The sequence below is a fragment of the Poecilia reticulata genome, chromosome 8, assembly GCF_904066995.2.
Source record: "Poecilia reticulata chromosome 8, P_reticulata-male-v2, whole genome shotgun sequence".
Classification (NCBI taxonomy): Eukaryota; Metazoa; Chordata; class Actinopteri; order Cyprinodontiformes; family Poeciliidae; genus Poecilia; species Poecilia reticulata.
Genome location: NC_088837.1, coordinates 14,085,245 through 14,104,843, shown reverse-complemented (window position 1 = coordinate 14,104,843; position 19,599 = coordinate 14,085,245). Strand labels below are relative to the sequence as shown.

Below are 19,599 nucleotides of genomic sequence, written 5' to 3'. Positions count from 1 at the left end.
ACTTCCTCTCTGACCTGTCGTCTGTGTTCCTCGGCCTTCATGATGCAGTTTGTTCAGTAATGTTCTTTTACAAACCCCTGAGGCCTTCCCAGAACAGCTGGATTTAAATTGGAATAAAATGACGCACAGTTGGACTCTGAAAGCAACCGGTCATGCTCAATTTTATTTAGATGTATCAGAAAAATGGCGGCCGAGTAGCTTTTTATACAATATTTGCAGATTTTATTTGTAAAAAAACAAATAAATAAATATATATATATATATATATATATATATGTATACATAGCCAGTCTATAATTTTTCATCTCCTAGGAGGTCGTTCGCTATTTAATGTTGGCAATCATATAAAATCCCAATAAAATGCATTTTGCGGCTGCAAGGGGACAGAAAATGAAAAATGTCTGGGTTGTGAATAGTCTTGGAAGCCACTGCATAAAAAATCCTCTCCTACTGTTTTGGGTATTAGTTTTTTGTTTGTTTTTTTCCAGATAGACATTTTAATTATTTTATCTGAAGCAAAGGAATAAACAGTGCTGCCTGCTATTTCTCTCCTTTGTGTGAAATTCCCCAGTGATTCTGGCTAAGTAAAATTCATGAAGATATTGATGGCAGTGCGCTGTAGTTGAGTTTGGGGAGTAAGAACACATACTGCCTGTCGCTGCTACGGAGTCCAAAAAGAAAAAGAAAAAAAAACCCAACAACGTACAGTAGATTTAATGTTTTTCAAACGTTTCATTTTCATGGTCAGCTCATGGTTCAGCCTGTTCATATTGCACGGCAGCCACATGTATGTTTTCTGCATGTTTATGTCAAACAAAGAGGCGTCTGTACATGTGTGAAGGAAGCTGTGATGTTTCTGAATCGTTAAAAAGTGCAGAATTTCACCCGCCAATAAAGAAATTGACTGACAGACAACCAACAGCTCTGTACCTCTTCCACAGTCAACTAATCCTCCTTTTATCTCCTTTCATCCATCACATCTGTCTTCCTGTCAGTTTTATTATCTATCTGTCTCTCTCCTCCAACACCTCCACCTCCCACCTGCAACCTCCTCTCTTACTCTCCCTCTCTGCCCTTTCCATCCCTCATTCACTCCGTCCCTCCCTCCCTCCCTTTTCGTCTCTCGTCCTCCTCCTGCTGTGCTGTCTCCTCTCGCTCCCATTCCCCCTCCAGCTCTCACACTCATGCAGCATCCTTCCCTCACCTCTTCTACCTTCACACTCACCTCCTCGAGCCTCCGTCTGCCCGCCGCCCTCCTCTCCATCACCTACTAACACACATCATTTCTCGCCTCTTCCTCGAGTCTCGTCTCTGCCTCCTCCTCCTACTCTTCCTCCTCCTCCTCCATCTCCCGCCGGTTTTCCCTCCTTCTCACAACCCTCTGCACCCACTATCCACACACTCATGCTCATTGGCACCCAAGGACAGAACAGCTTCTCGTCTGAACCGGCGATGGTTTGATCCTTTTGGCCAGACTTCTTGACACTGAGCTCAGCTGAGGAAGAGGACAAGGACAGAAAGAAGGCATGGAGCACAGCCACATCTTCCCTGTGTCCCACCACAATGGAAGCGCCGGGGGATGCCCTCTCGGACCCCTGCCCGTTATCTACTACAGCGTCCTGCTCTGTCTCGGCCTGCCTGGTAAGAAAGTCTGCATTGCTGCCTGCATTGCTGCTCTCTCCCAGAGTTACGCTTTGCATTTCGATTTGTTGTGCACTTGTTTGCGGGACTGAGTAAGACTGCTGTGCACCGCTGCACACGCACGCTTGTTGATTTGTCACTCTGACCTTGTGGCTTGTCACGCATGCATATGCTTTATGTGTATTTCGTTCTTTCTTTAGAGACTTAAAACATCACAATAAGCACAAAATTCCACCACGACTGTCTTTTTTTCCCCCTGAACGTCAGATGAGGTGTAAATAGGTGCAAGTCGATGCTTGAGAAGTTGTGTGAGTAATCTTACTGGCTTGACCTCCAGGACAGGTGTGTGCTGCACGGCTTTTTTTCCGGGGAGCCGATTTGATAACACATCTGTCCTCCCTGTTGAATGATTAGTCCATTCACCATCGCTGTCAGACTCATTTACTGCCTCTGTCCCACTGCGTGACCCATGAGCAATGACCCGCTCTCACACGGGGAGGCAAAACGACGTCTGTGCATGTGCGAAACGGAGAGACGGACTCAGACGGGAAAAAAATAGAGGTCAGACTAAAGATTAAATTTGCTGATGTCTGAATGGAGGTCAGGGTTTAGATGTCAAAAGCCTACCAATATACACATCCAGTCTACTTAAAGACACCAATACATTAGAAATTTATGATTAAACAAAACTAATTTCCTGAGTGCTTTCTAATATTTACTTCTCATGCTGCTAGGAGAAACTTATGCTTGTTTTATTGGGAATGTATGTGATCAACCAACACAAAGTGAAAATGAAAATGTTGCATGTTTTTAAGTATTTGTGTGGTGGGAATTTCTATCAAGTTACATTTACTCTAACATCAGATCAGTTCAATCAACATGCGTGGATAGAATGGAAAGATTATGGCAAAGCTAACCTGTCAAGACTAAATTAACAACAGAAGAGGTCTGTGGTGCCTCTGGAGGAGCTGCATAGATTTACAGCACAGCAGGGAGAATTTATCAACACGACAACCATTGATTGTGCACTCTACACACCTGGCTATTGTCTAAGAGCAGCAGGAAGGAAAACGTTGTTGAAGGAAAACCGTAAGAAGCCAAAGAGAAAATGTGTCAGACCCAAATAAAACTTTTTGACCTACATGCAAAACCCTCTGTGTGCCAGAAAACTCACCCAACTAATCACCTGGCAGAGACCACCCCCCATATTTAAAACATGGTGGTGGGAGCATCTTGCTTTGGGGAGGCATTTCTTCAGCAGGGGCTGACTGGAGTTGATGGGAGGATGGATGTAGCTGGAGGGAAATTACAAATGCATGACACAGTTATGAACCAGTTATTACCAATAAACAGCTGTTGGTGTCATGCATAAAATCCCAGTGAAATTTATTGCAGTTTCTTGTTATAATAAGAGAAAAGTCAAACATTCCAAGGAGTTTGATTACTTCTGCAACTTACCCAGTATTTACAATTTTACTCAGCGAGTTTTGATGTCTCTCTCAGCCCGTTGCTGCAGATTAGCAAATCTCCCTCAGATCTGATTACTTTCCCTTGATAAAGACTGAAAATGAGATGCTATCACAAGCGTAAGCCGTTTCAGTCGGAAATAAATCTGCAATGCAAAGTCCAGCGCTTTTGTGAGCCAAGACTGCAGTTGCCCCAGAGATTTGCTGTCTTGTAAAAATAAGTCTTTCTTTCTGATCAAATCCTGCCTAATTATTTAAGTCAGGGGCCAGCAATTTGCCTCGCTGTCATTTCTTTTGATTCTGCTGCTGGGCTGCCTTTAGAAATGCAACTAAGGCTGTTTATTTAATCACCTAGTAAGAGTAACCAGGGGAGAGCGAGGGAGTACAACAATAAGGCGCCTGAATTGAAGGCTAAGTTAAGTGCAGCAAGCTGATATTTTGCAGCAGCAACTTGTTCAATCATTATGACACAGCTCATTCCACTCAAGCTGAATCATGAATGTTTCATGGGAGCAGCATGCACGAGAAGCAGCCGCATGACCTACAAACACACATGCCTCTTTATTGACAGGAAACTATGATTCAGGTTTTTCATCAGCTAACTGGGGTCCCTTATGCATCCAAACACTGACTCAGAGCTGCATGCTGCGGTGCAGGCAGGGGTCACATCCGAAGTGGAGATTTGAGGTAAGAAGGCGATGAGAGAGGGATAATGCATGTCAAGTCATGGAACAAAATAAATCAGTGCGACCAGTTTGAGGAAATTATAAAGTAGGGAACGCTGAAAATTAAAGGCCGGAAAAGGAAGGGAAGAAAAGGGCACAGAGAAGAAGAACATTGGTGTTAGAAGAGGGATCAGAGCGCTAATGGGCAGAGCGATCTAGCAGAAGTAGCACCTCAGAGCACTGAGAGCTCTGAGATGACAGAGCTGAAACTAATTGCCATGTTTTTAATTAATTGCTAACTTGAGCTTTCTGTTTGTGTCTCCACACGCCACACCACGCTACTGGAGACGGTGGAGACATGTTGCAGGCAGGGCAAGCGGCGCAGTGAAGCTGTCGCTGACAGATTGCGATTGTAGATGTGAGGCCTGCTCCTTGGATTGTACGCCGTGTCTTAAAGCGCCGGGTACGCCGTGTGCAGGAGGAAACCATTAGCTGATGAGCAACTCTACGGGACACGGAGAGAGTGTGATGAAGCTCCAGTCTCGCTTTGTGGTTGGACATTTCTGCACACAGTGTGCTTCTGGAAGTTTTATCGCCAAACTCGTTTAAAAAGGGAAATAAATAGATGAAGAATGTGCCAGGCAGTTTCAGCAATAATAACTCCCTCAACGTTTATTAACACCCCTGGTAGAAATGAGTGATGTACAAAATACATTGATTTTTTTTTTTTTGCCAGTGGCACAATGTCACTATGAAAAATGTAACTGAAACTTTTTGTAATTTATAATGTTACTTTTTAAGGAAATTGTAAAATTTTCAGCGGTAAAATTATTTTAGGAGCTAAATCATGAAGATAATGTAAGAGCAGCATTCAAAATAGATTTTTTTTATCTCTTTTGCTCTCATTCTTTGTAGAAGTCGCAGAGGGACTGTCACACCATGTGCGAGAGGCTAACATTTACTTTTTAAAAGACACTAAAGATGCTTTAGCTTTCCTTTATCGTCTTACGTTAGCGCTGTTAGCATCGCTAAACAGCAGGCGCTATGTCTAGTCCTTTACCTGAACACTAATATGTTCAAATGGTTGAAAGGCTAATTGAACAGCTACTTCTCTGCCTTCCTATTACTGAATATTCTTAGAGACGTGCACACTGTCCACAGATGGTTGAAATTTTATATTCAAGCATATCAGAAGCACACATTTGTTGTGCAAAACCCCAGATTTACATCAAGAAAATTCAGTTTCGGTTTGAATAGCTTGTCACATCTTTTGACTTTGACTGACTTCATTTGAAACACCGTAATGATAATTAATCCAGTCGTGACATGCGGTAGTGTGATCTGTCTGTGTCAGAATGGACCCAGACCAGGTTCTAATAGGTTCTAATACGAGTTGAGACGTTACTGCACTGACTAATTAAGATACTGACTAAGCAACACATGCTGTTTGTCTCCCTGCATTACAGGGTGAGACATCAGGAAATAAATAAATATCCTTAACCCTAAGAGACTAGATTTGCATCCCCCGGCGTAACATCCAGCCACTGAAATCTGAATATAAGGAGGTTGTGATGAACAGACAATGTTTTAGTGCCTTTCTGTATGCCATTTGATAACTTAAAAGTCTTAAATTTGACTGCTATGCTATTACAAAAACTCTATTTTTGTAAACATTGTTGATGTACCCAGTCATCCGATGTGTAATTTAGGGAGAAAACATAAAACTGTGATTTTAGGTAAAATAATTTCTGGAACAGTGCGGGTAAGAGTGAAGAGAAAGAGTTTTAAAAGGTGCACGGATGCTCTGGTGTGGAGGGAGATCATTTCAGTGACATGTGGGTGCTTTGCCTGCTTAACCCCCACTTCTCTTTAAATAAAAAGGTTAAATGACTTGAGAAAATAGAGCCGCACGTAGGAGGAGTGGAGGTGTTAAACCTGGCTCAGCAACAGACTAATATAAAAAAGGAAATCGGTTTCTGAGAGATGTGCTCTGTCCTTCTAAATCTGAGTTCTTTCATTTCTTTTAAATTACACACTTGATGCTCATTATTCTGTTTCCAGCGTCCTGCTGCTGAGGTGGTTTACTTTTTCACACTGCAGCCTAACGATTTCACACCTTTAAACAAGTCTGACGTCGCTGAAACATTCAGGCAATCAAATTGCGTCTCTCCTTTTCTTCTTCCGTGCAGTTCACGCCCGATTTGTTTCTCTTTACAGCTGCAGGTGTCTCCCCAATTTAAAGGATCAGGCTGTGAAATATAGTTGAAACAACCAGCCCTGCTAAAGTGAACATTTCTCCAACTAATTGCACAAAAAGTGATCCGATCCTGCACAGTTGTCACGGCTCTGGTGACTCCTCCAGAGGGTGACTGGTGTCTGAGCAATCTGGACAACATCTCCTCCCACGCCCACTTATCCGCCCATTCAAGGGGAAAAGGTCGGGAGTCGTCAGCGCCAACAACCGCTTCTTCTTCCGCGCCGCGGTGCGGGCCAAGTGTCAGCCGCTACTTAATGAAGCGATGGGCTCCATCGATTTTCAGTTTGAACTATCGATCCATCAATCTGCACCCGTGACGGGGCATCTGGAGCGGGATGGTGTCTTGTTAATAGATGCTATCACTCTCGAAGCAGGGTTTGAAATTGGTTGAGATAGTCGAGATAAAAAGGGGGGGAGCAATAACAGATTGAGCGTTGCAAATGAATAAATTAGGTAGGCTGAGATTGGAAACAGAGGTTTGTTCTCAGCCTGCCTGTGGTTTAGAAAAAGAAAGGAAAAAAAAAAAAAACCCCGACGAGGGAGGTGTTGTTTGAGGCATTAAATCAGAGATCTGCTGTGACAGAGCTGACTTTGTTTGGCCAGCTGACACGGAAAACTCTGTCACAGCTGCTGGAAACGCACCAAGCTAAACCTCTGTATTTGTTTGCTGGTTTTCACAGCAGTAGCAAAGCGAGGATGATAACAGAGATCTGGAGCTTATTAAGTCATTTCGCTTTCCTCTTTTCAGTCAATCTATGTTTATTTTATTCTGTCTTTACCTCGACTCTCTGCTTTATCTGCACTGCTTCACCTGTAGTTTATTTTTTGTTTGGATGAAATTATTGAAAAATTGAGCTTACCTTTTATTTAGAGCCCATAAAAATCACTAAGCTGGCACTTTTCATGCAAATCAAATAGATAGTTTTAACAATACTAATAGTGTTGGTTCTGATTTTATCTTTTGTGTTGCAGTGTTGTACAAAATCCTCATGTCAATACTTAAATTTAGACTTATTTTGTTTTAATATTTTCTTTTCTTTTACTGTAACTCTTTTATTCCCTTTTTGGAGCTTTAATATCACATCCCGTTTTATTATTTACAACCTGTTTCTTTAGAGACATTTCTCTAAATGTCTCTGAATTATTGGTATTCCTCTCCAGCCACTTTCTCAGCTAACTGTCGTTTGCAGTTTTTGCACTGCCTTGATTTGTTGATTCAGCATTGGATCATTCCTTAATGTCTCCGTCAAGGTCTGCTGTTTTCAGGATTTTTAAACAGTTCCTGCAAGCACTTTTTGTTTCCAAGTCTTAAGCATCCCCTTGATCCAGAAGTGTGACTGTTCTTAAACGAATAGCTGCTGAGGTGAGCAGGCAGAATACTGCATCAGTGGTTTGATGCAGCAGCTTTTTTCCTCCCAATCTGTAAAATATTCTTCAATTTCCTGCTTCGACACAAATCTCTGCTCCCTTTTTTTTGTGCTACCCCGTCACCACTCAGCCCACATGTTAAACTTATCTTCAGATTAAAATATTCTGCACTGATATCACTCCATTTGCATGCGATGAAAGCATATAAATCAGAGTTTAACTCTGAATGAAAGCTTTTCAATGGGTTTGCACTGAGGACGTGCCCCTGGTTTTGCTCTGAGGATTTAATGGATCGCCCCGCTTTATGTCCGCTCTGACACTTAAGAGAAGACAAAAGGGAAACGGTTGTCATCAGGAACAAAGTGCCTGTGACCTTTGAAGCCAGCTTTGATATTCACCTCCTCTCTGTGTCTTTCGCCTCCCTTCATTCCCCCCTGACAGTTCCCCTCTGCACCTTTTTGTCTTCTTTAGTACTTATAATCCTACCTCTCATTCCCTCTTATTCACCTGTTCTCTCCTTAACTTTGCGACCTTCATCAGAACGAGGTTTTCTTCTCTTCCTCGTTTGCCCTTCTTTGCTCTTTGTGGCATCCAGTCATGCTGCCAAGCTGCAAATTGCTCCAAATAATTTCCAAATGATTTCTTTCTTCTTTTCTGTGTTTGATATGAGACCCATGAGCAAGCCTCAGTCACTCATGTTTCTGACTTTGGTTTTTCTGGATTGAACGGTGCAGGGTCATATGTCGACAGCCCGCCTCTAATGGCGGGATGAGTCAGCCTCGTTACACGCATCAGGAAGCACGCTGTGTCTTCTCCCTTCCTGCAACACGACGTCAATGGCCATGGATGTCCTTATAATGTAGAGCAGCAGGGGGAGAGGAGACACAAACACCCACCTTGACAAATGCACAATCAAAAGGAAAATGAGGTCTGATAAAGCCCGTGTTTTATTTTTCCTCTCAGTTGGAGATGCTATGTTTTTGCTTTTCTTGTTTTTTTAACTAAACAAAGAAGGTGAAACTTTGGATTCATCAATCGGTGAGAATGATTTGTGTGTAGCGCTTCGGCTTTCCCCGCTGAGACAAACCTGGCCTCTGCGCCAACATCCCTGCTAAATGCCAAGCAGATCCACAAAGACAACGTAAAAAAAAAAAAAAAAAGCAGGAATCAATTGAAATGGATGGGCAACCCCGTTGCAGGGCGGCTGCAGCTAAATGGAAAATGTCAAGCTCGCAAGAGATCCCTTTTGTTCATCTGTAGAGGGCCCCTGCTGCAGCCTAAACAGAATAACGTGCAGGCAGGGACAGTAAATATCTCACATTTACCCATTTTATGTCACTTCAACTGCAAGTGCTCTGATAGATGGAGATACTACAGAGAGAGAGGATTTGAAATGTACGGTGTCCAAACCTGAATTAGCACAAAATTGTCCAGTTTCATAAATAAAAATCTGGAAGGTGTGAGGTGTATTTGGTATTCATCCCTTCAGAGTCGATACTTTATTGAACCAGCTTTTGCTGCAATGACAGCAACAAATCTGGAGCAAACATGTCAAGCTCTGTCAGATTGGATGGAGATGGAGATTGCCCGTGGGCATCTGTTTAATTGGATTTTTTTTTTTTCTGGGCTTTTACTTTTTAATGGGTGAACATTCTTTGACCCACATCGTCATATTGTAACACGGCTGTATGTTCAGGGTCTTTGTCCTGCTGAAACTTAAAACCTCTGCTCCAATCTCAAGGTTTTACTGACTAAAAGGTTTTCTTCCAGGATTGCTACGTCCATTTATTTAATATTACCCCTGACCACTGACTGCCACCATGTTTCCCTGAGATGGTTTGTTCAGTGAATACACAGCACTTTGTTTTCAGGTTGCATACCACCAGAGCACCTTTTTCCACATGTTTGCTGCATCCTCTTTGTGACTTGTGGCAAACTGAAATGCAACATCTTACAGCTTTCTTTTTGGCATTCCTCTCTACAGGCCAGATTTGTGGAGTGCACACCGAGTTTTCCTGTCAATATTTTCTCCCAAATTACCTATGGCACTCTTAGCAGCTGTTCCGATTGATGCTTTGCTCACCCAATCTGTAGGTTTGGGTGGATGCTCATGTGGGCTTGCAGTTGTTATTCTCTTTCTGCTTTCAGACAATGGACTAATGAAAGTTTGGGTTATTGTTTTATAACATAACTAGGGTCTCCACAACTTTCTCCTTTCTCCATCTGCTGTGTCTATTGATCTTAGTGCTGTTTGTTCATTAATGTTCTCAAACAAACCCCTGGAGTCTTCCCAGAACTGTTGAATTTCCACCGAGGCTAACGAACACACATGTGGGCCCTATCTTCTGAAGAATCTTATGCGATGGTTGTCAGAGAAAAGGGGTGTGAATACAAAGTAATAATTTAATCATTTCTAAAACCTAATAAAAACATGCATCATTTTACTTCCACAATTCTGTTCTGCTTGTGTAGATGTGACGAGACTTGTTCAAAGATGTTTAATACAAAATTAATACAAAATTACATGGATAAAGAGTCATCCTGTTAGCTTTGAGGATATTGGATTGAGTTTTGTTACACAACAACCAACAATGACTCTTTACATAAAATCAAATATGTTGATGAGACACAAAAAAAATCCCTAATGATCCATCATATGGTGTAATGAGTCATTTGTTGCATCAGAACAACCGTTTTATTTGATTAGTCATCCAAAGGATTTGACGTTATTATCAAATCTGACAGGAAGGAAGTAATCAATGCCATTATTATTAAACCTTTTTTTTCTTGTTGTAGCTTTGCCATCCCTGTGGCAAAGTGCTGTCAAAGTCTCAAAGGATGATAGCATTTTAAATGCAGAAAACTGTGAAAAAGGTTTAAAAAGGTTTAAATCACACCTAATTTATTCCTGTTTTGATGCCGAGGGAGCCGGTTGATGTATAATCTTGTAAAATGGTCTTAACCAGAAAGAAGATATGTAAAATTTGTTCTGCAAAAGAAAGGTGAACAGACACAGCCCATGAGAAAAAGAGGTCCACCATCTGAATTTCATTTTTTTTCTCTCTTGTGTCGAAACTTGACAAAAAGCCAGGAAATACCTGAAACATGACTTAAAGGAGAAATGACTTACTGAAGTTTTAACATTTCTTCTTTTGTTCTTCACATGTCCTTTATCTTTTAATTGTGAAACCACTGCAAAGGAAATTATGACCAAGGACGAGCATTGAACATAACATCAGAATAAAAGCTGCCAATCTCCAAACAAAAACTTAACTCAGTATTTTTGTGAAAGAATTATGCGTGAAATAGACCTAATTACTTTCCAAATCGAAAGTGGAGCGCAATCATGTTAATATATCTGTTAGAAACCACAAAAACATAACCAAAACACTTATTTTTAATAGAATACAACATTTCAAGAAAAAATAAAACCTCAAATCTTCCAGAAAACTCTCACTGCTAAAGATGATTTTCCATATCCTTTTCTTGATATTAACCAAGCCGGAGAGTGCAGCATTCAGTGGCCCTTTATGTATTGGTGTGCTAAATCTTCCAAACAGCTTCGGCATGTCATTTATGGTTATTGATAGATCAGACCTTAATGAATTGGCTCGTCTCTGACGATCTGTTTGTGTGCACATGTTCAGAGTCCAACACTTGCTGATGTGTGCGCACTCTGCTGCACAACCTCCCAGCCTTGCGAGCACATCTTTAATCATTATCCAGAGCCATCTTTGTAATTTGTAATCACTGGATAGTGGCTGAGGCTGTGAAGTGTGATCTCCCAGACTCCAAGCTGCCATATTTAATCCAATCCCAGATGCATTATTGCAGACAGGGACACGATCACACAAGCTTGCATGTACAGTGATGGCTGCTAAGTGGATTAATGTCTCCGAAGCTGCAGTAGGATGTCAGAAGTGTCTCTGTTTGAGGTCACTCACTGGACATGACTTGACACGGTGCCAACAGGTTGCATTGAAATATTTGTCTTATTCACTGAAAAGAGGACAGGTACAGTACTTACAGTGTTTTTGTTAGTTGGGCAACTGAACCGCAAGTTATCATTTTGAGGTATTTATTAATTTGTTTGTAAATGTTTGTGAAAAAAAAAATCAAAAATTGTAATATTTTGAAATTCTTTATACATCCCACAGAATGGTTATACCCTTTCACTTAAATTATAGTGAATTACACTAAAATAAGAGCCAATATGCCATTTATACCACAATTAAATTACTAGGTTACCCTCAGCTGTTATGAAAGTGCTGTAAGAAACAAAAACGACTTAAAAGAAATTTGACTGTTCATCATACCCTCGTCTAATAGCTTGAAATTGTAGTGACATCACAATTTCTGACATCGGTACATTCATACATGTACATCTTGTTACAAAAGGTTGATAATCTCAAAACTCAGCCCAGTACTTGAGCCTGTCCTTGTTGGATTTACTGCTTTGTTTTGGGTCATCTTTATGCTGTTGGGTCAAGTGCTGCTTGGCTTTAATTTTTCACAAATGTCCTCACATTTTCATTTACACAGACTTGGAGGCTTCTTACAGCCAGCTTAGAGGGTAAACTCACGCGTACTGCCCGCCCTGGGCATGTTGGCAGTTGTTTTTAATGCCCTCCATTTTTTCAAATTGTTTTGAGACCTACTTAAGTCCCTTATCTAATAATAGACGATTAAACTGCTACAATTTTCTTTCTTATGGCTTCAAACAGCTCTACTGTTGTCACAATGGTGTTCGTTTTCACTTCAACAGTCAGGATTACGCTGACTGTCGAAGCAAAATATTTAAGTATAAGGAATAAGTGGCTTTCAAAATACTTAGTAAAGGTCCTCTAATGACACTCGCCTAATATAACACACCTATGTGGGATTTAACCATTTTAAGTGTGAATAAATGCGGAGGTGTTCCTCTTATCAATTGTATTTTTTATCCTATCTTATGAAAAATGTAACGCTTTCCGAGTGTTTTCTGATTTTTTTTTTCACATTACCGTATATTATAATTTCAAAAACCCTTAATTTACCAGCACTATCTGACCTACGAATGCATGGTAGATGCAAATTTTGCCAAAGATCTTTGTCAACATCAGTGAAAATGCTTAATGATTATTTCTGGGTGAAACCATTGATCCGAAGGTGAGGCAGACTGGAGGAGGTGGCTTGACTTCGAGCTTCATTTCAGAAGCTAAATCACTGGCGAATGGACGGCAGACAGTACTGCCAAGACTGTGAGGCTGCATGTTGCCCTTGTCACTGTGTTGTGACTTTACTCCTGATTGGAGATAACAATTTGGCCAAAGGTAGATGCAGTTGCTCCTGGAATTACCCAGCAGGTGTCAATGAAGCAAAAAAAAAAAACAGATAGGAGGAACCAAGACAGACAGGGTTGGCACACTTTTAGCTTGGCAGAATATTTTTTTTCATCTTGTTCAAATTAAAATGGCTTGCATGCTTTTGTTCTGTGCAGCTTGTGTCAGTGTCTGCACTGAATGTCTGCAGCATTTCTGTCGCCGTTAGCTGCTCCTGCATTTCTGTGTTGTTTATTGCTGGCTGTTTGCAATCACCAGAGTCCACTAACAATCAATCTCTCTGTTTCCCTCCCTGCCCTAACCTATGCTCATTTCTTTTCCACCTTCACCACCATTTTCCCAATTCCTTCAATCACCCTCTTGCTCACCACTCCTAGCTAACATCCTGACTGTGGTTATCCTGTCCCAGCTGGTGCTGCGTCGTCAGAAGTCCTCCTACAACTATCTCCTGGCTCTGGCTGCTGCTGACATCCTGGTTCTGCTCCTCATTGTGTTTGTTGACTTCATCCTGGAGGATTTCATCTTAGCTTCCTTCCTCCCTCCATCCATAAACAACGCAGTGCAAGTTCTGGAGTTCTCCTCAATCCACACCTCCATCTGGATAACAGTGCCTCTCACCATCGACCGCTACATCGCCGTTTGCCACCCACTTCGCTACCACACGGTGTCCTACCCCGCTCGAACACGCAAGGTGATATTTGCGGTGTACGTCGGCTGTTTGCTATCTGCCGCACCCTACTACTGGTGGCCTGAGTTCTGGCACAGTCTACCTGGGGTGGGCAAAAGCGATGAGGGAGGAGGAGGTGGAGGAGAAAGCAGCAGAAGAACAGTGGCCGAGCACGTCCTAGTTTGGGCTCACTGCGCCACCGTCTACCTCCTGCCCTGCACCGTCTTCTTCTCCCTCAACACCGGCATCGTGCGGAAGCTGCGAAAGCGCCGCAACTGCTTCAGGTTGCGTGGCTATTCCACCGGCAAGACCACCGCCATTCTCCTCGCCATCACCTCTGTGTTTGCCGTTCTGTGGGCTCCGCGCACCGTCTTGATCCTCTACCACTTCTACTCTCCGCCACCCACCTCACAAAGCGCCGGCCGCTTGCTCCACGTGCTCACCGACGTGGCAAACATGCTTGCGTTGCTCAACACTGGCGTCAACTTCTTCCTCTACTGCTTCATCAGCAAGCGTTTCCGGGCCATGGCGACCAACATGCTCCGAGCCCTCATCCACTGCCGGAAGCAGCCGAAGCCATTTTACGCCAGTCACAACTTCTCCATCACAAGCAGCCCTTGGATTTCACCGGCCAACTCTCACTGCATCAAGATGTTGGTGTACCAGTACGACAAAAATGGAAAGCCCATCTGCATCTCCTCTTGAGTCCACACCTACCAGCAGTGGTCCCTGGAATCTTTCAGGCAAACTGTGGCCACATGGGACTCATTGAGGTCACACAAGTTTACCCTGTTAGAGATAATAAAATAGATGGCTTGACAGGTGCAATGCACACATCAGATGCATGGTGCAAAATTTCAAAGCCTCTTGTGATCAACAAAGTTATCATAAAGCAGCAAACAGCATCAGTCAGATGCTGTTTGGTCCCTTCGTGCAAAAAACACATCTGCTGAGGATTAAACTGTAGGACAGATGAAAGCATATCACCACCATCGACCCGTGAAAATGAGCCGCCATTTGCAAAACATAAAATAACAAAACAAGATGATGATGAGTCCTTGGTGAATCATCAAATATGTTTTGGTCATGGATGGTCCTTCGCGTTCATGGCAGAAAATGAGGTAGAGCTTTTAACAGATGAGTCTTTTATCTGTTGGGGAAATTGTTGCCGGTCTGACCCCTGCACATCTCACCTGTGGGGGTGATTCACTCAGGCACAACCGCAGACAGACTGCCCACTGCCCACGGTCGTGACTGTCTCTGTCCAGAAATGTAAAACAGCTGTCTTTTCCATTTTAATATGCAGAGGAGTCTCAAATGCATTTTAAACAGGGCTTTTACAAAATGAACAACACGTTCTGACTCTTCTCCTGACTGTGCTGTGCTCATAGTTTGCCTACAGGTCAACGCTCACGTCAGAACTCAACGCTGACCATCATTGGGCGAAGGAGTTTTCATTCTTCTGTTTGTTGGTGAAATATTTACTCCTGGTAGAGATGACTGTTACTGTAGCTTTGCAAAAACACAAGAAAAGAAATATGACTTGGTGTCAGTGTAGCACTGAGGTATTATTAAACTAGTTATCACCTTTTCCATTATTAGAATGAGGAAATTTCTGCAACTAGAAGATAGTCCTCTATTAACTATTAATGGTCCCTGATGACTTACTGTTAGCCATCATCCAGATGCATATAATGAAAGCAAATGAAGATGTCTTTAACCCTTTATCTTTCCAGGAGACCAAGACAGAGAGAGGTAGAGAGGACTAGATATTCTGCTCTCCCTTCCTGTTGGTTTGTTTTCCCCCATCTAAAGCTTTATGTCCCATAATACAGCGCTGAATCCCGTCTCAGGGCTAAAGCGACACGTTACAGGTCTCGTCATTCTGCTGCTTGCTCTACCCATTTTAGAGCAAACCACAACCACATTAACTTCATGCCATTGTTGGTCTGTTGAAAGAGCACATTTAAATAAAGACATTCCCATCTTTCTTTTTTTTTTTTTGCTGTATGGCCCAAAGACAGCACACGTTCATCCTTTAACCCTCCATTGCACATTATTAGTGATCATCTATCTAATGGAGCTCTGCTGAAAGGCAGAGTTCTACTAAAACACATCTAAAGGGATCAGACACATTAAGCTTTTTCTGAGCCTGTAGCAGATCTGAGCATATTAGGAGACAAATAAACTCCTATTTAGCGCTTCGATGCCTGAGACACTTCAGGAGGCATTGCTCCATTTTTGTTTGTACTCTTTAAACAAGGGTTCCTACATAATTCTCCAGTCATAAGTAAAGATACAAGAGTTCTCTAAAAATGGAAGATAGAGTAACGGATGGATGGAATTTGTAGGCCACTGAATCGAGATTGAAGTCTTAAAATTGGAACAAATGTTCAGACTATTTTCTTTTTTTTTCTTTTTTTTAAATGAAAATCAAATTCCCTACATTTCTGCAGATATTTGAAGACTAGAATCCTGTATGTCGGAGATATGGGATGGAGTGGAAAATGAAATCTTTTACCAGGTCAGCCTCACTGCTGGAGTAAATGATTGTGGCAAATGATCAAATCGAGTAACATAACGATGAATAAAATATGACCGTTTGCATAGTAACTACCATAGAATGAAGATTTTTAAAGTTGGAAACGCTTTGTTTGATTGAGAATATATACACTAGCAAAAACTAAATAATATAATTTTTTATGTATTTATTTATTTATAAAAAACTTTACACCCTGATCTGGATCCCTGCTGTATAGACTTTGAAGAAAATACCAGTTTTACTTTACATTTTATTCAAAATACAATGTAAAAATAATGAATACACATTTTAATAAACAGTAGAAAAATTAACTGAATATAATTACTGATGGTATTTTGACAATCTGTCTTTAGTTTTGTGCTCCAATGTCTTCTTTTCCATCCAAAATGGTAATGTTACTACTGGACAGTAATTCTTTGAATTTAAAAGATTACTTTAGACCTAAATCAGTCACGGTTACTTTTTTTTTTATTTTTTTTTTTTTACTATTATCTTGCATTTGTTTCAATTCAAGTACCATAATGCTTACCAGTAGAGGTTGGGCTGCATTATGATTATAAAAGATTTAAGAGAAACATATGATGATAGCTTTGTGATTGGAATCCTGATTTTCTGAGTTAAAAATCAGCTGTTGCTCTCTAGAGGTTAAATTACAACTTCTCTGTGTCACAAGCCCAAAACTCAACATGCAGTATGGCTCCTCCATGTACAAAATAATAAGAAAGCTGCTGGATTTAAGATTTTTTTTACCGTCCTACTTGACGATGTACATATTATTATAGCGTAACCTGTGGGAACAGTCAGATCTCAGGTTTGGATTTAGTTTCAATACATCTGTGTCCAAAATACTGACTTAACTATGTTGGCTCAGCTGCCTGAGAAAATGTTAACATCCAAAAGATGTACTAAATTATATTTTACAGTGTTGCAAGGTAAGCGCTAAGTTTATGTATGAAATAGGAGAAAACCCTTTTCTGTAAGTCTTCTCACACAATTACTGTAACCAAAATGAAGAGCTACAAACAAAATTATCAACAATCAAAACAGATAGCAATCATCCCAACATTAGCTTAGCAGCCTAATGGTGCTGCACAAAAACAGGAGAGATTTGTTCCAAACAAATGATACAGCTATGCTCATCATGCATCATCAGGACAGTATTATAGCTTAAACTTTTAATATTGGAGAAAAATATATATTAAACCCCCACACCCCCGGAGAAACAGCAGTTAGGACAAATATTGGTTACTGTACAGAAAACATCTACTAGAGTTCTGAGAATCAATGGTGAGTAATTGAAGTTTGCACAATCACAGGGCTGATGTCTACCATTAAATTACCATTAAACTGATGAAGTTTTGGTATTATCTGCACTTTATAGTTAGTTAGTTGTCAAGCTTAAAGAAAGCATTCATTTAATCTCATTAACGCACTCTTGAACAGGACTAGCAGAATTAGCAATTGTCTAATCTTAAACGTCTGAGGTCATCAAATGTTTCTGACATGAACGTTCCTAATAACCTCTATTAGAGAAATGCAGAGAAATACATTGTTATTGAAATGTTTATAATTAAACTGATCCGAGAATTAGGATTTTTAAGGCTTTACTACAGTATTTAAGCATATTCCTTTTAATGAGAATATAGTCTCTATACATCAAAATAAAAACTAAAAACATTTTCACATGTTAAATTTAAAAAAGGAGAAACAAGAATTTGTATATTAATCCAACATAAGATAAAACATCTTAAATGATTAAGATACAAATAGATTGAAGTAATTAGTCAAGAGGTCCATGATGATAGGTATAGATGTATATATATAGAACAGGTTGCCAACGTTGTGTCTAAAGATATTTTTGCATTGAACTTTCTAGGAAACTGATTTGAAAATCCTTCTTTAGCAGTTTTACTGCAAAGGCTATTAAAAAATGAAAGTTGTTATTACAGAGGAAATATTTATATTTACCTTTAGATCGACATGAGACATAGTTAGCAACTATTGCCTTGCAGGGACCGATTTTCTTATTTACCTAATTTTCAAAAACCTCCAATATTCCGCTTTCTGCTGCTCACACAGCCTAAAACTGGCTTGTCCTCTGTAAATTTCCCACTTTTTTGTGCTTCGCTAATTGATTTTATCCACAACTGCGAACTGAATGAGTGATTGGCGATTGCCATCTGTTTCTCACCTCCTCCATCTCATTCCTCTTTCTCCTGCACGTTACGCCTTAAAGCTCTCGCTCAAAGTTAATTTCTCAAGTGTCCTCTTTTACTCCTTCACTGATTACCTCGGAGTCTTTTATGCTGTGGGCGCACTAATGATTTTACTCCATGTTTTGTCATCAGAAAATTGATGCCCATTATTGAAGACCATGAGGGGAAGCCAGTGGATGTTGTGCATTATTTAATGGAGATGAATGACCAGCGGGTCAATAACCAATAATCACTCAGTGAGCTCCTTAACTACCCCCCACTCTACCCCGGCACTGAATGTAATGGAGCTAAAATATGTGCTTTATTTTAGTCAATACTGCTAAATGAGCAGGTTGCGGTCATTAGGAAGGTAAAATTGCAGAAACATTGTTTCTGCCTCGGCCCTGAGGAGCTGGTGCCAGATCGGCGTTGCGCTGACATTCATTTCCGCGTCCAGCTTTTCTCTCATGTTAATGTGACATTTGTGAGGGACTCGCACCTTAATGCCATGCTGGAGGCAGACAGGCCGGGAAACCAAAACAGTGGTTAAGTGTAACATCCAGCAGTCATCTCCACTCTGCAAGGTGAGGTCTCTGATAGAGGATGGGAACAAGTGTGGGAGAGGAGGTCATTGCCAAGAAATATTTCCCAGTATGAGGGGAAAAAAATAGGGGATCTATATTTTCTGGAGCCTGATATTAAGAAGATAACCAAGCAGAGATCAATCAGAGGGGTAAATTGTATTTTCTCTCCTACACATCCTCAGTTTCCTCTCTTTCTCTCTCTTCTAGCTCAGCTCCTTGGAGTGAGTGTGAGTGACTGTGTGCGTGGGTGAACAAGTGTACGCACAAATAAAGCTTGTCTTAGACTGAAGCTTTAAATCAGTCTGTGCCATAGAACTAGTACCATATAAAACCTACGACATATTTAATATAAGACGAAGATGAATACACACAGCACACTGTCATTGTTATATATACCTGAATGTGCAAATGAAGCTTCTTGCATTTCAGTTCAGTGTTTTATGGGATTGTGATTTTCTACAGAAGTACTTTCTTTTTATTTCTGTCCATGGCAGTATTTATAACTGTTTTAAGTGACTGTACAGGCTTGCATAATTAAACATTTTTTCTGCCTCATGAATGTATCAAAATGTATTACTGTGCTGTATAGAGTATGAAGTGAATTATTGCCTCAAATTTTTTGACTAAAGGAATAAATACCAATTTGTCTAAAGGTTGAGCTGTTGGTGAAATGTGTCTTTTTGTCTCAATTCAATAAACTACTCTACAATAAGCATATGTTTTTGTTAATCACACACAGTCATAAAGTAGGCAGACAATTATGGCTAATAGTGTTTTATTACTTTTGATTCATGTGGCTTACAGCTGAAACCAGATATTTACATTTACTGTTTGAAAAAGACACACAATCAGTTTAGTTCCCACTGCAAGATATTAAATCAGTTTAAACTCTT

The 19,599-nt window shown here is 40.7% G+C and overlaps 1 protein-coding gene across 2 annotated transcripts; it reads left to right on the top strand.

Annotated features, from left to right (window-relative positions):
- The first annotated feature begins 612 nt into the window (after positions 1 to 612).
- On the top strand, positions 613 to 19,364 carry gpr139 (G protein-coupled receptor 139). Of its 2 annotated transcripts, none has more exons than XM_081609987.1 (2): positions 613 to 1,641; positions 13,128 to 19,364. In XM_081609987.1, the coding sequence occupies exons 1-2, from the start codon at positions 1,564 to 1,566 to the stop codon at positions 14,088 to 14,090; spliced, it is 1,041 nt and encodes a 346-aa protein (XP_081466113.1). In that variant the 5' UTR covers positions 613 to 1,563; the 3' UTR covers positions 14,091 to 19,364. The 2 variants fall into 2 exon arrangements, with proteins under 2 accessions (XP_081466113.1, XP_008414954.2); XM_008416732.3 differs by having other exon boundaries at positions 623 to 1,641; positions 13,096 to 19,364.
- Positions 19,365 to 19,599: the final 235 nt, after the last annotated feature.

Coding starts and splice junctions, on each gene's coding strand:
- gpr139 (XM_008416732.3), top strand. CDS start 1,527: ATGGAGCACAGCCACATCTTCCCTGTGTCCCACCACAATGGAAGCGCC. Junction 1,642..13,095: donor GCTCTGTCTCGGCCTGCCTG/GTAAGAAAGTCT, acceptor CACCACTCCTAG/CTAACATCCTGACTGTGGTT.